The 16,373-nt window shown below is 41.4% G+C and overlaps 1 protein-coding gene across 1 annotated transcript in view; it reads left to right on the top strand.

The window, feature by feature from the left end:
- The window catches only part of LOC129765754 (potassium voltage-gated channel subfamily KQT member 1-like), a 186,863-nt gene extending 170,793 nt beyond the window's left edge, over positions 1 to 16,070 (top strand). Inside the window, exon 8 of the mRNA XM_055766178.1 lies at positions 15,512 to 16,070. Coding sequence (XP_055622153.1) covers positions 15,512 to 16,070 — 559 coding nt within the window. The remainder of the gene's footprint in view (positions 1 to 15,511) is intronic.
- Positions 16,071 to 16,373: the final 303 nt, after the last annotated feature.

The raw sequence follows: 16,373 nt of genomic DNA, 5'->3' as shown, positions 1-16,373 counted from the left end.
ATATGTAGTCAAAAAAGTCTAGGAACAATCTCTCTTTAGCAACACTTCACAACCCATCGTATGTATTTGATGAAGAGAGGAAAGGAAATAGAGGAAATTAATTATTTTTACATAAATTACGAGATTTCATTTGAAATAATTATAACAATTCGATTTAGGACAAATATGCACCGATTTATTCGATAACTCGCTTATACATAGATACTCTTGTTCCCTTTGGCTAAACAATGGATCGGACCATTCGATATCATAAACCTCTCTTCATAGAAATTTCTCATCAATAAGGAAACTTGTAAAGCACAGTATTTGCCATATTCAAGCAATTCAACAAAAAATGTGTATTTGAAGTCCCTTTCAAGTTTCAAGTGCACAGCAGAACATTCCTGATCGTTAGTCCTAGTTTAGCCACCGTTTAAGTTGCTTTGATTCGATTATTTTGATTGCGCTTTTCGTCGTTTTTGTTTGAAATTCCGCTAGCAATGACCGACATCTCTCTATGGAACGGAGTTCTGAGGTGTTGAGAAGCTTGTGATATTTGGGCACCACCATCACGTTATTCTCAGCGTACCAGTACCATTCCATAAAAGCAGGATACCATACCAAGTCAAAACAGATATTTTTGGGACATTTGGATAGTTTCATGAGTCTTGAAGATGGCTGCCACCTGCTTGGATATTATCAACTTCGCGTGCGAGAAGCTTAGATTTTCACGTTGCGCGATCAAAATTTTCTAGCGTTGCTCCCCTGTTTTTGCACGCCATTTTGAGAACTGAAAAGCAAACGCGAAAAAAAGAAACCATCAAAATGAGGGGTGTGATTTTTTCAGTGTTGCGTGGTACAAAAGGGAGTAAGGGAGTAAAAAGTCCCCCAAACCGAATCACCAGCTGTATGGAAAATATGGTGTACTAAATAAAACATTTAGGCTGTAGTATTATATATTTTAGTCCTTATATGGTACAATATAGGATCTATGGTGAAAAATGCACCTTTTCGTCTTTGTCACGCCATTCTCAATAGTTTTGAGACAAAAATATGAAAAAATACTGAAAGTACATTTTACTAAGTAGTATTGATAGATATCTTCAAACTATTTTTCCATCAAAAAATCTAATAATCTATATATTGATAGTTTTGTACTTGATTTAGCTGGTTCTTTCGACGCAGCTTGGGTCGTTTGCTGAGGAATCTCTGGGGGAACTTCACACAAATTACTCGCGACGCGGAACACGGAACAGAATGGTGGACACAATGGTGGAAAAGCACAATTACAACACTTTTTATTGTCGGCGGAAAACAAGACTTGCTACGTAAAACCTAACAAACAAAGAACACCGCGGTTTGGATGGCCACACAATTCACGCTTAAGAAATAAATTGATTTCTATACATGTATTTTTTTGTTTTATTACAAATTTTGTTTTTTTATGGCTCGAGCTCACCGGTTTCGTTGCGGCCGTTCGCTGCGTTGGTCGACTTCCGGTTCTTCTTCGAGGGCTGGAACAGGCGATGGCGGGAACGAGACGGCTTCGGCAGGACTCAAGGACGGTCACACGACGATGGGGGATCAAATTTATTTCTCACGTCGCACGGCCGGATGTCACGATGGCCGGCGACACTAGTCGGTCAGAGAGTTGAGACGGCTTGTGATTTTTTTCACACACGGTTCCGGAACCACTTATTAAGAGCCTAGCAAAATTGCTATGCTAGCTCACGAGCACGGATAACCGGATCCCTTTTAGGTGGCGGGATTCTTTTAAAATTTCAGCAGCGATAACAACTGCGTCCGTGCTGTTCCAAATCTTCGCGAAGACTCCCGGATCCTCGCTAATTTCCTCCTCTCAACGCTTTTCTTTCCTTTTTAAATGCTTTGCTCGTCTTTTGAAATTCTTTCAACATATTGAAGCTCTCGACCCTATTCAGGTTCCCTGGTATTTTTCCACTAAGGGTCGTTTCCAATTCATACACCGAGCCGTCCCCCTTTCGATGCGATGACAGAGAAGGCGTCGACTACTCCGACAATACAAACACAACTTAATACTCTTGGTTTCGGTTGGTGTCACGACTAATAAATAAACATTTAAGGCAGCATGCTATACCTGGACAATTAAACCTAGCACTTGCTTTCCGCATATAAATGAATAAATAAACAATGAACTGAATAAATCAAACACGCAATTGTAAATAAACTTTGAATGTATAAATAAATAAATAAATAAATAATTGAATAAATAGATGAATAAATAAATAAATAAATAAATAAATAAATAAATAAATAAATAAATAAATAAATATATAAATAAGTAAATAAATATCTTTCTTCCCTACTACTAATTAAATAAATACAAAAAAACTAACTAACAAAAAAAATAATCTATTGTGAAACACCAACCTGGGGGTCTGCGATTAACTGTTTATTTGGTTTATTGCAATAATTGGACTCATACGTCATCTTTTCTACGACAGTTAATCACAGACTCCCAATACTACTTTTTTTTTTATTGTCATATGAGAAATAACATTAAGTCAAACACAAGATGTGGACATGAACTGTAAATTTCTCAAATGACAATACAGCACAAACAAATATTTTACAAAATGTATTTACAATGTTGCTGAGGTCCAAACAGACGGTTGGCCTTCCCACCAAATTTTGCATTGTAACCCAACGTTTGGTTACAATATATAAAAATGGAGTGATGTCTGTCTGTCTGTCTGATTCTTATAGACTCGGAAACTACTGAACCGATCGACATGAAAATTGGTATGTAGGGGTTTTTGGGGCCGGGGAAGGTTTTCGTGATATTTTGAGACCCCTCCCCCCTCTCTAAGGGGGGGCTGCCATACAAATGAAACACAAATTTCTGCATTATTCGGAAATTAACCAAGCAAACGAAACCAAAGTTGGCATGTGAAAGTTTTAGGGTGCAATAAATGTTTCTATGATGGTTAGACAGTCCTTCCCCCACTCAAAGGGGGGGGGCTGCCATACAAATGAAACACAAATTTCTGCATTACTCGAGAATTAATCAAGCAAATGAAACCAAATTTGGCATGTGGAGGTTTTAGGATGCAATAAATGTTTCTATGGTGATAAGATACTCCTTCCCCCTCTCTTAGAGGGGGCTGCCATACAAATGAAACACAAATTTCTGCATTACTCGAGAATTAATCAAGTAAATGGGCGGGACGAAGTTTGCCGGGTTAGCTAGTAATAAAAATAAATACGCAGTATAATTTTTTTTATATATTTGCTGGCATTTCGAAATTTTTGAAAAAAAATATAACTGTGGGTCTCAACACTTCTGCTCTAATTTTGATTATATGCGTTCGTATGTGTCTTTTTTTCTACATGGGACATAATTTTTACTACCTGAATTACCTGAATTTTTAAGAGCATTGCAAGACACAAAAATAATTTTCTTCCTCGTCTGCATTGTTATTTTTATTTTCTTGAAATTAAATTTTATTGTATTCGTGGTTTTCAATTGAAAAAAATTTAAAAAATTTAGACATATGAAAATCTAAATTTAAAAAAATATTAGAGCATTAATGGATCTCTAAATTCAAAATAAATTTAAAATGCCCAAAGACAAAATTTTTTTTTTCGTGCAACCCTCCCGAAAAATTAAGAATAAATTACGCTACATGTGGGAAAAACAACACATACGAACGCATTTAAATAAAAATTAGAATAAAATTGGGTCTCAAAGTAATATTTTTCTTCTAAATTTCGAAATGCCTGGAAATATATATATATATATATTTATTTTGTACCGCGAAAAACACTCTAAAAATTCTGAAAAAAAATCACATAAGGTAAAGTGACCGAATATCGCCCAGTAGCCTAAGTTCGCCCACCTCGATTTCTCGTCAGTTTATGATGCGATCTGGTGGTAAAAAATCACACTACTACTTTTAGTAGGTACCTACTCATACAGATGTTGTCGGGATCCGTATCGCATCAAGCAAAAAAATTTGAGCAGAAGTAGAAATCGCGTGTTTCCAAAACTTTTCAGAGTGTTTTTGAAAATTTGTTTATTATTTTTATGTTTATTTTAGGCTCATTAGCATTTCAGTTGTAACAGATCCGAAGTTGAATCATGTACATGTCACATGTTTATCGTATCTATAATTAGCACATTACACAGTTGCCATTTTCGGCGTAAGAGTATTCCCTTCTGTTCTTCCATTATCCAGTTAGACCACCGGACAGCGGAGACAGTTGCAATGAATAAAAAAATATTTTTTTTTAATTTTTGTTTCTTACCTAACTTTCTTCGAAATATTTTGATGATGTACTGAATTCTATTAGTCAAATCTTTTCATTTGATACCAATATTGAGGGGATTGCAAAAAATACATAGTAGACTATTTTGTGGCGGCGACTATTTCGAATTTAAGCTGTTCATAGTGATGTGTGTTCTCTAAATCAAGCCATTCACTCATTTCCTAGCGGCGGCCAAATTGAATTTTTCAAGTTCATAGAATACGAAGGTTTATAATGACAGTAGAATTAAATGTATGTTCCAAATTTCAGATCAATCATTCAACAGGAACGCGGCCAATTTTCTATTAATGTGGGACAACCCTACAAAACACTCAAACATACATACAAACAGGGCAAGCTGAATGAAACCATTAAAAAGTAATTGTTTATTTGGGAACTGCGGTCATCTTGGATTTGGATTTTTCACTATCTACTGTACTACCAGTCAAGCCCCTTCATTTAATACACAGAAAATCTGCATTTTGGAGTGGAGTTAGCATTTTGACGTAGAACTACGTCTTTCATTAAAGGTGCCAAATCAGAAAACGATTTTATGAAATAAAGTTAACGTTAATAACTATTTCGGAAGTAATATTTTATCGACATAATTTCGCCGATCTGCTGCCTCTTATCGGAAGATTTGTTCTTTATGCTATATATTACAATCCCCTGATGTGTAAACGGTTTAAATTGATGAAAACTAGAAGCATTTCCATTTTCCCATACATTTGTTTTGCTCATTTGTGAGCTTCCCTACCCATGCGGTCAATAACGAGCAACTTATCGGCGATCAACGAAGGGGAAACCTTTTTTAGAGGCGAATGAACTGAAAAGTTTAAACCCTCTTAAAGCCAAAAAGAAGAAGAAGAAGAAGAAGGGGAAACCGTGAACAAAGAAAAGAAGATGAAGGAGAACGAAGGGGAATATTTGCCGGGAGCATAAATATTGGATCTCGCTGAGGCAAACCTCCAGTATATTTTTAGATACGAAGCAATGAACATCGCTTGTTCTTCCTTGTTTTGCGTCATCATATGTCTTCGTTTCGGATTGAGCTACGGACGCGACCAAATTACTTACTCGCTGATGTCTCTGGCATTGCAATTTGCAAATTATATCAAACTGACGCCATTCCATAAAGGTTCTGAACTACACAATTGTGTGGGGAATCATCAAACTAGGCTATCATCGGCTCACCAAGAAAATAATTGTTCAGGAATTTTGTGTGTGATTTGGTTTCGCACGACAGTAGCAAAAACTATCTTCACCAAGGATGACAGCTAAGCTAATCGAGACCGGAAATATAGATAGAAAGCGTTTCTGTTGAGAAGAGCGCAAAGCGCAGATAAATAAAAATATATATATATATATATATATATATATATATATATATATATATATATATATATATATATATATATATATATATATATATATATATATATATATATGTGTGTGTGTGTGTGTTTTTTTTTTTCAGACTTATCTCACTTCTTAACTAGGCGAACCTAGCCAGAATTTTCACTTGCCCCCGGGCTTCTGAATACCAAAGGGGAACTAGGCTCTGCGGAATGCACGTATCTGCATGTTCGTGATGTTTTAGTCCTGACCGAGGAATTGTCGGACAATCGCGCAGGTGCTAAGGATGACCGACTTTTGGATGCCGGTCAATTCCTTCTCCATATTCAACACCTTCAGCGCTTCCAGAAGTGTCTTCCGGACAATGCCAGTTCCAGAGAGAACGACTGGAACAATTCTTGGGACCTCCCTTAGCCCCCACAATTCCTTGAGCTCCACGGGCAATGGTCGGTACTTGCAGATTTTGCGACCGTGGGTCTCCTCCAGATTCTGGTTCAGTGGAATAGCGACATCGATGATGGTGACTTTGCGGTCGCTCTTGTCGTAAACCATTATATCTGGGCGGTTGTGGTGGATCGAGAGGCCGGTCAGAACAGTGCGATCCCAGTACAGATTGAAACGGTCATTTTCCAGGACACGTGCAGACAGGTACCGGTATTTTGGTACGTTGTCTTCCAGTAGAGCACATTGGAGCGCCAGTTGTCGATGAACAATACGGGCCACGTTGTTGTGGCGCTCGGTGTAGGCTGCGTTGGCCAAAACGGGACAGCCTCCCATAATGTGCTCTATGTTTTCACCTGGTTGATGGCACATCCGGCAAATGACATCAACGTCTTGCTGCAGAAACCTAACGACGACGGGATCAATTTTGTAGAGCTCCAATACCCGGACAAGAAACGAGTGAGGTATGGAGTCATAAGCCTTCCTGTAATCGATGTAGGCCATACTTAGGTTCCGCTGGTTATATACTGCCTGGCCGACTATTGCTGCGTCGATGATGGCCTGGTCTTTGCAGCTATGCGTATTTCTCCTGCATCCTTTCTGCTCTTCTGCGATGATGTGATGTTGTTCGCAGTGAGCAGAAACTTTGGCGGTAATGATGCTGCTCAGTATTTTGTACAGACTCGATAGGCACGTTATCGGTCTGTACTTTGATGGGTTCAATGTGTTGCTGTCTTTCGGGAGGAGGAAGGTGACGCCACGGGTGGCGAATTCAGGGAGGTTGTGTGGGTCTCGTAGCACCTTGTTGAAGCACTCAGCTATCTTTGGATGTGCGACGGTTAGCTTCTTGTGCCAGAAGTTCTGAACAACATCGGGGCCCGGTGCTGCCCAGTTCCTCAGGTACCGCGAGGCTTCGCGGACATCATTTTCTTCGACGATGATAGCTGGCATCTCTCCAATTTCACCACAACTCTCCTCCTCCCGTCTTAACCACATTTGCCCTTCGCGATGTTGTACTGGGGTTTCCCAAATACCAGCCCAGAAGTTCGTCACATCGCTAATATCTGGCAAACCTTCGCGGTAGTCGGGCTTCTCGTCGCTAATGTGGTCGTAGAACGCTTTTTCGTTATCTCTGAACATCCGATTTTGTTCCTGGCGCTTTGCAGAGTCAGAGTATCGTTTCAGCCGTTTAGTTAGGACACTCAATTGCTGTACCAGTGTGGCGAGTTTTTCCGTCAGCTGGTGAGCTCCCAGATGGCGAAGTTCAGTAGGCCGCACGATCACAGCAACTTGACGACATAATTTCGCCGATCTGCTGCCTCTTTTGTACGCCATCAGTCTTCCAATTGTGTCGCTCTTGTTTAGGATCCGTTGCTCCAATCTCCTTCGCCATGGAGGCTCACGCCTTTCACAGAGATGTTGGCGTAGTCCGCATCTTGGCCTAATACGGTATCCTAAACTTTTGGCGGTCGCCACAGCAGCACAGTAAACTTTCAGTTGCAGCTCCTCTGTTGGGTGTTTGGCCCACTTCGAAAGCTCAGTTATTCCTGACACCCAACACTGCTTGGGAAAGTCTTTTCCCCACCAAAATAGTGTTCCTCTGACGTCGGTGAACACACATAAAAACCACTATATTCACGCAGTGCCCAGGCAAACATTAATCCACGAACAAACAGCACAATCAACAGCGGAGGGTTTCTTCCTCTTAATTGAAAACAGACAGTGCTGGTACAACTATACATTTAATCCAATTAACCACTTCTACAATATATTTACAATTCACATTTCACAATATTATAATTTACATTAATATTCGAAACGAACGACACTGACATACAATACAATCAATACACTCTGTGTTTCCCGTGGTGGATCATTTTAGACTGAAGTCGCTCCGTCGATCTACAGAATTTTCTGCTAATCTTCCTTGATCGCTACGCTGTGCGATGCTTCCGATCGCTTTCGGCTGTGGTGAAGTTGTCAGTTCTTCCATTTCTCTCTTTCGTACAGGAGAGAGCGGCTATAAGGTAATTCTTCTCTCTCCTGCTACGGTACATCCAACCCGCGATCCCAGATGTTCAAACCATACCGTGTTTACAATTTAACTATTGTTCGCTAACAGCTAATCAGGGTATAACTTCCCTGCGATGCATGATTTGGGGTGATCAGTTAATCACGAACATCCTCCATGTTCTCAGCATCAACCAAGTGCAGTGGAAGAACGTACTCTTTCATGAGCTTTACTGCACTTGTCAGCCTGCGGGAATGCTGCAACTTCGGGATCCTGGGGCGCCACAAAGGGTCTGTGTCGCGGAACTATGAGATCGCCTCGTCGTAGTGGAAGACCAGATCACGTAGTATTTGTTGATCTGGCTGTGGGTCTTCCGGCTCAGGGGGTTGTTGTACTGTGGCCTCCACTGGTGCTGTTTCACGTGCCCCACTCGCGAATGAATGGCTCAGCCGTACTGAACTTCGTCTCGACACATCGCTTGCTCTGTTGTTCCTGGAGCTTATTTCTCTCTGCACCTGCTGCTTGATCTCATCGATTTGCGTTTGGGAAAGCATGTTGTTGCGTACTATCGCTCTATGCCTCGCGTTCATCGCGTTCTGATCAAGCCTCCCGACGAACTCTGGATACGCTTCCTCGAACATTGTTAGTATTCGAGGGCGACCGCTCATGTCCGTCTCCAAAGCAGTGCAGATGTAATAGGCGCGGACCACGAATTCGTTCATTTCGTGTGTCCACATGATCCGTCGCTCAGTGGTACCCACAAGTGTGGACGACTGTCGTCTGGCAGTCGCAACACGTCTCGTAGGCGCAGCGTTTCGTTGGTGATGTCGATGGCTGCTATTTCCGTGTGGCGGTAGCTCTTCGGGTTGAACCCGGCTGGTGGGCCGCTCTTGCACCTCGCCTTCCAGCCGCTGGCCGCTCGCTCTTACGCCAGGACCAGCTCCAGTTCGGGGACCCTCCTCGGGCGATCGCATTCTGAGTATTCTTCGTGAACTTAGCTCCATTTTCTGGGTGTATCTCCTTTGCCCGGAAGACAGCGGGTTGGCAAGGTATATTAGAGTCCCACCTTGCCAGAGGAACCTTTTCGGGGCGCCGCCCCTAACATGGAGACAGACGCACCCCTAAACCTCCAATGGTCCCTAGTGTTGATCCCCATTTGAGAACCAAATTAATTAATTTAAAATTAACTTTTTGACTGCCGCTATCAGCTCCCCTATGGTCACTCTCTCGACAAGATCTTCATTATCGTCGTATGATACAAGTGGCCAGCTCGTAGGATCATGCTGCGGGAAGAGCCCTTCAATGATGCAATGAACTTGTCCGGGCACGTTTCTTGGGGCGTCGAGGGACCTTTGAGTTTTGCCATCACCACTCTATATGCATTGCCCCAAGGGTTTGCATCAACGTCACGGCCCAGTTCTCTAAAGCAATTCTTTCTGCTAAACTTTATTTCGTGTTTGCTCTCGCCACTCTGAAAACTTCCCTGCACACTGCTCTGTCGGTGTCAGTTCTAGCCCTTTGCATTCTCCGTCTGGCCCGGAGACAGCTAGTCCGAAGGGTTTTGATCGCCTCGGTCCACCAGTATACTGGACGGCGTTCGTTTTTCGGTATTGTTACTCGCGGCATGGTGACGTCACGAGCCCTCGTTACAACATCTGTCAGTTCCTTTGCATTTAAGGTGGTGGCTATTCGTTCTACCTGTAGTGCCTCGATGAAGAGGTTCTTTTCGAATTCCTTCAATTTCCACTTCTTACAACTTGTTCTCGTCACACTCCTTATTAACGGAGACTGGGTGCTGATTGATTGGGATTGTTAACCGGTTTTACCGTTACCGGTTTTACCGTTACCGGTTTCACCGTTACCGGTTTTACCGGTAATAACGGGTCATTTTCCATTACCGAACTATCGGTAATTTTACAATCAATAACCGGTAATTTCGGCAATTTTTATTTTTACACCATAAATAATAGTTGCTTTTATGCCGCTTTGAAATACAGTAGAACCTCGATTATCCGCGAATGCGAGTTACTTAGTAATTCTATAAACCTTCCCGAAATTTGTCAGTGAGTGGTAGAGTCTTGCTCTTTTGTTTTGGCCATGGCTTTCACATTATCTGATCACTGATGTAAACGACCTGACAGATGGATAGTTTAACAATTTCTGTATTGATAAAACATAGTTTTCATGCTAAAATATCTTTTTTTCGTGTTAGTACCTCATTTTTAGCCCTTTATTGCGCTATTTATTGCGATTTTCGTTATACGCGGTGATCTAGTCCGACTATTTCGCGGATAATCGGGGTTCTACTGTATAAAAATAAGATTGAAAAAACATAATTGGCAGTGTTGCGCCGATTCTACGACCTCCGAAATTCAGTTCAAAAATCGCTGCTAGATCTGAAAACGAAACACAATATAAGCTTCAGCGATGAAGAACTGACAGCGATATAGGAATTGGTTGATGCCCTCGAACCAGTTCTGGTCGTTATTGCGGAAGAAATTCACCCTTTTTGAAGCTGACGTCAGATTGCAATTTACGCTAGAGCAGCTATCGGAGTCAATCATAAAAAATTTCGAAGCAGCAACTTGAAGCCCTGATTGGAAGGATTGCAGAAGGATGTTTTGTATATGCAGATTTGTTCCTGTATATGAATACTCATTCTGCTCGTGGTCGTGAAACAATTATGGAGACTTTGGCGTTTTATATCAAACGTCGGGGACTGCATTGATCAAGCAGGCATTTGAAATTGTTCCTGACTTGATCAACTTTGACGATGATGATATTGATTCAGTAGGAGGACAACAGGAGGAAAAAAATCCACTGGACAATGGGAAACCTGCAGAACAGTTGAGCATCATGGAGCATCAAACTTGAACGACGATTGCAACAGTCAAAGGTCAAGGTCAACGTCCAGCCCAAGATCAACGTCTATGAACAGATTGATGGAAACTCTCGGACAAGAGTTTTCGTACAGAGGGCATCAGAGGCAAATACATGACAATGGTATTCGATACCCTTCTACCCAACATGATTGGACTCTGAACGGACGTTTTCCTCTTCTGGAAACTTTGTAAATGAGATCCAATCTACGACAAAACTAACATTCTCTGTGTCCTTAAGTATTACTTTAAACAGCAAAAACAGCAAATTTTTTTTCTAAACTAATCATCTATACACAGGTTTTTCCAACTTTTAATTCCGAAGGTAAATTGAAAACACACTTAGAATTCGAATTTCGATGAAACTTTTATTTCAAATTAAAGTTTGGTTTATGCCGTTATGTGTGAAATACAACATCATTCAAATGTCCACCTAGGGCTTCCTCGCACACCTTGTTCCGGAACAGGTAATTTTCGATGACTTTTCGGCACATATGGGGCGGTATCTCGGTCATAACTTCACGAATGTTGTCTTTCAAATGTTCAAGAGTTTGCGGAGAGTTTGCATAGACACGGTCTTTCGCATAACCCCACAAAAAAAAGTCTAGCGGGTTCAAATCGCATGATCTGGACGGCCAATTGGCATCACCAAAACGCGAAATTATGCGTCCCTCAAATTTCGTTCGCAATATGGCCATGTTCGGTCGTGTTGTGTGGCATGTGGCGCCGTCCTGCTGAAACCACATATCAGCCGTATTCATATCTTCAATTTGTGGCAAAAAAATCGCTCACCATTCACATGTACCGTCTCGCCGTCCTCATTTTCAAAGAAATACGGCCCGATGACTCCACCAGACCATAATGCGCACCAAACAGTGACTTTTGGCGGATGCAATGGCCTCTCAACAATCACGTGTGGATTTTCTGAGCCCCATATACGAAAATTTTGGGTGTAGCCACCGATCTCGAAATGTGCCTCATCGCTGAAGAAAATTTGATGCGAAAATTCAGCATTTTGCTGCTGTTGTTCGTTCACCCAATCGACGTATGCCGACGCATTCCATGGTCACCACGCTCTAATTTTTGTACCAGTTGGACTTTATATGGATGTAGGTGCAAGTTCAAATGCAAAATTCGCCACAATGATGTGTTTGACAAGCCCAATTGCTGAGCACGCCGTGGAATCGAAATATTCGGGTCATCCTCCACACTGGCAGCAACAGCAGCAATATTTTCGGCCGAACGCACATTACGATGATGCACAGGTTTCACAATATCCGCTACGGATCCAGTTTGTTCGAATTTACGCACTACATTAGCGATTGTGTGCTCTGTAGGCCGTCCATGACGACCAAAATCCGTCCGTAATGCTCGAAAAACATTTGCCGGTTTTTCATCATTTTTATAGTATAATTTAACAAAATTAACACGTTGTGCGATGCTAAAACGATCCGTATTGTAAAATGGCAGACATTCAACTAACGATATGACGCTTTGGTTAACAGCTATGTCAAACGGTTGTCAGCGCAGGGCTGTATACTTTCGGAAGCCCGAAATGGAAAACCCTGTATATAAAAATGGAGTGATGTCTGTCTGTCTTTCCGTCTTTCTGTCTTTCTGTCTTTCTGTCTTTCTGTCTTTCTGTCTTTCTGTCTTTCTGTCTTTCTGTCTTTCTGTCTTTCTGTCTTTCTGTCTTTCTGTCTTTCTGTCTTTCTGTCTTTCTGTCTTTCTGTCTTTCTGTCTTTCTGTCTTTCTGTCTTTCTGTCTTTCTGTCTTTCTGTCTTTCTGTCTTTCTGTCTTTCTGTCTTTCTGTCTTTCTGTCTTTCTGTCTTTCTGTCTTTCTGTCTTTCTGTCTTTCTGTCTTTCTGTCTTTCTGTCTTTCTGTCTTTCTGTCTTTCTGTCTTTCTGTCTTTCTGTCTTTCTGTCTTTCTGTCTTTCTGTCTTTCTGTCTTTCTGTCTTTCTGTCTTTCTGTCTTTCTGTCTTTCTGTCTTTCTGTCTTTCTGTCTTTCTGTCTTTCTGTCTTTCTGTCTTTCTGTCTTTCTGTCTTTCTGTCTTTCTGTCTTTCTGTCTTTCTGTCTTTCTGTCTTTCTGTCTTACTGTCTTTCTGTCTTTCTGTCTTTCTGTCTTTCTGTCTTTCTGTCTTTCTGTCTTTCTGTCTTTCTGTCTTTGTGTATTTCTGTCTTTCTGTCTTCTGTCTTTCTGTCTTTCTGTCTTTCTGTCTTTCTGTCTTTCTGTCTTTCTGTCTTTCTGTCTTTCTGTCTTTCTGTCTTTCTGTCTTTCTGTCTTTCTGTCTTTCTGTCTTTCTGTCTTTCTGTCTTTCTGTCTTTCTGTCTTTCTGTCTTTCTGTCTTTCTGTCTTTCTGTCTTTCTGTCTTTCTGTCTTTCTGACTTTCTAACTATCTGATTCTTATGGACTCGGAAACGACTGAACCGATCGACATGAAAATTGGTATGTAGGAGTTTTTGGGGTCGGGGAAGGTTCTTATGATAGTTTGAGACCCTGCATTACTCGAGAATTAATCAAGCAAACGAAATAAAATTTGGCATGCGGAGGTTTTAGGATGCAATAAATGTTTCTATGGTGGTTAGATACTCCTCCCCCCTCTCTCAGGGAGGGGGGCTGCCATACAAATGAAACACAAATTTCTGCATTACTCGCGAATTAATCAAGCAAATGAAACCAAATTAGAGATAGAAATAGCCATAGAAATGAAACATAAATTTCTGCATAACTCGAGAACTGATCGAGCAAATGGAACCAAATTTGGCACATGTTTTTATGGTGGTTCGACACTCCTCCCTCTCCTCTAAGGGGAGGCTACCATACAAAAGAAACACAAATTTCTGCATAACTCGCCAAATTTGGCATGTGAAGGTTTTTGAATATGAGAAATATTTTCATGATGGTATGACACCTATCCCTTCTCTGAAATGGAGAGGGGGTCCCGTAAAAATAATACACATATTTCAACCGTTAAGACAACTGAAATTTTTTTTAATGTGATAAAACACACTTCTATATCTTCTTCTATCTATATGAATAAAAATGGATCACCGAACGTGTTGATAAGAGCAAAGTTCGAGAAAGGAATTGTCCGATTTAGGGCTGTCTTTATTCTATCATATTTTCTGTATCAAACATTTATTCCATGTAACGGATAAACATGTTATTTGCAAGTGGTTGAAAAATCTTGAACGAGATTTTGAACGTGAATGTGATAACGAAAAATAAATTTTGGGCGGGACGAAGTTTGCCGGGTCACCTAGTTATAAATAAAAGCCATTTCTATAAGAAAATGGTTTATTTTAAAGTATGCTTTTTACCGGTATTTTACCGGTTTTACCGGTAATGAAATTTTCAGTACCGAATAACCACCGGTTATTGAAATTTTGGCACGGTAATGCAATCGCTAGTCCCACCTTCAGGCCGCTATCTCCACTCGGAATGTGCAGTCGCTTGAGTGATCCCATGGTTGTCTATGCAAGCAGGGAGGCCATGCAGAGGGTTGGCACGGTCCTTCATGGGGTACCGTGCTCAGAGCCGGATCAGCGCAAGACAGGAATGCTACATGCCCACACGATCAACGAGTTTTGAACGTACCTGAAGGCCTGCCAGGTTTTTAACGGGACGGAGGCAGTCACGCCATTAACCCGCTAGCCGTTTCAAGAAGGTGTCACCCTGCTCTAATAAAGTAATGGAATAGCGCGGCTATCAGCCCTATAGCGTCCTTCCAAATCATTCCAAATCAGTCATGTGTCGTTATTACCAGTATGCCGTAATTAGAATCTAACTGGCGTCGATCCTAATATGCCCGTTGGCATTCCTTCCTTCACTGTGTGTCGCGGTATTTCCCCCGCGCTAGCTCCCTAGGGTTTTACCGCGCCCTTACTCGCGTTGTCACCCGATTAGTCGCCTCTTACGACAGGGACAGGGATCAAAACCCGGAACGCCATTCTAAGCCGGCAGCTCCACGGCATGTGTGTGTGTTAATACAAAGTTATTAACAAACGACTTGAACAAAATAGCAGCGTAGTTTTACGTCAACAAAGTGGTATTGATGGGGTTCTGAGAAAATATGTAATCCGCCATCTTGTAGTGGCCGCCATTTTGGATTTGAATTTTTTATAAATAACTGTGTTCTACTGGTCAAGCCCTTTCATTTGATACGCATATTGATGGGGTTCTGAGAAAATATGTAATCCGCCATTTTGTGGTGGCCGCCATCTTGGACTTACATTTTTCATAAATAACTGAAATGAAATCACGCCCAAAAATTTCATGCTGCCTAAATCGAACAAAAAACTAACATTATTTACTTCCAAGGAACCGGCTCATGATTCCCTGAGACCATATTCGGATAACAGGATTAAGAACACATGGTGCTCTTCTAGCTCTGTGTCAAAATTGCATATTTTATAGTATTTTATGCGGTATTCAATAATTTGTATTGTTTTGATTCCCAAAAATTAAATTTTTTCCCCATATTGTCTCGAGAACCTCGAGAACAAGACGATCTTCTCCAAATGATACTAACCGTCTAACATATCTTCGTTCCAGATTGACGGAAGCCCATCGAAACGCAATCCGTGCGATTCGAAAGATCAAATACTTCGTGGCGCGGCGCAAGTTCCAGCAGGCCCGCAAACCGTACGATGTCCGGGACGTGATCGAGCAGTACTCCCAGGGGCACCTGAACATGATGGTCCGCATCAAGGAGCTCCAGCGACGGCTGGACCAAACCCTGGGCAAACCGGGCAGCTACCTAGCCGGTATTGACCGGGTCGGAAACGTCAAACCGATGACAGTCGGAGCTCGGCTGTACCGTGTCGAGCAGCAACTATCTGTGATGGATAAGAAATTAGATCAATTAACCCACGCTATCAACTCAATGACGATGCAGCAGAAGATGATATTACCCCCCATTCAAGCGCAAATGTTTCCCTGCCAGCAACAGTCGCAGCAGCAGCAGCAGCATCAGCAACAACAACAGCAACTGCAGCAGCCAGTTCTGCACCATATAACCAGTATCAGCTGCATGTCACCGCTGCAATTGCCACCGGCACCCTCGCAAGCAAACTCACCAACGCTAACCAAATGCCTCGAAGACGATGTATAATATTGGATTTAATCAACCGAAGGCTATGATCTGTGAGTCGTTTACCTTTAATACTAGCTTAGAGCGTCGGTCTGCTGAAGGACAATCCACGGGACAAAAGCAAATGGACGAAAAAGAGTCTAACTTAAGTGAGCAGTCTTTAGAAGTAGATAATCTAATAATAATTTTTAACAAATTTAACTCTTAATTAGCTATTAGCGTAAAATGATCTATCACAAAATAGGAAGATGAATAAGAGAAAAATCTGCATTTACTATCAAGCAAGCTAAATGAATAAGTGAAAAATAACGAAACTAAGCGTAT

Source organism: Toxorhynchites rutilus, chromosome 2, assembly GCF_029784135.1.
Source record: "Toxorhynchites rutilus septentrionalis strain SRP chromosome 2, ASM2978413v1, whole genome shotgun sequence".
Lineage (NCBI taxonomy): Eukaryota > Metazoa > Arthropoda > Insecta > Diptera > Culicidae > Toxorhynchites > Toxorhynchites rutilus.
This window is presented reverse-complemented; position numbering and strand designations above follow the sequence as displayed.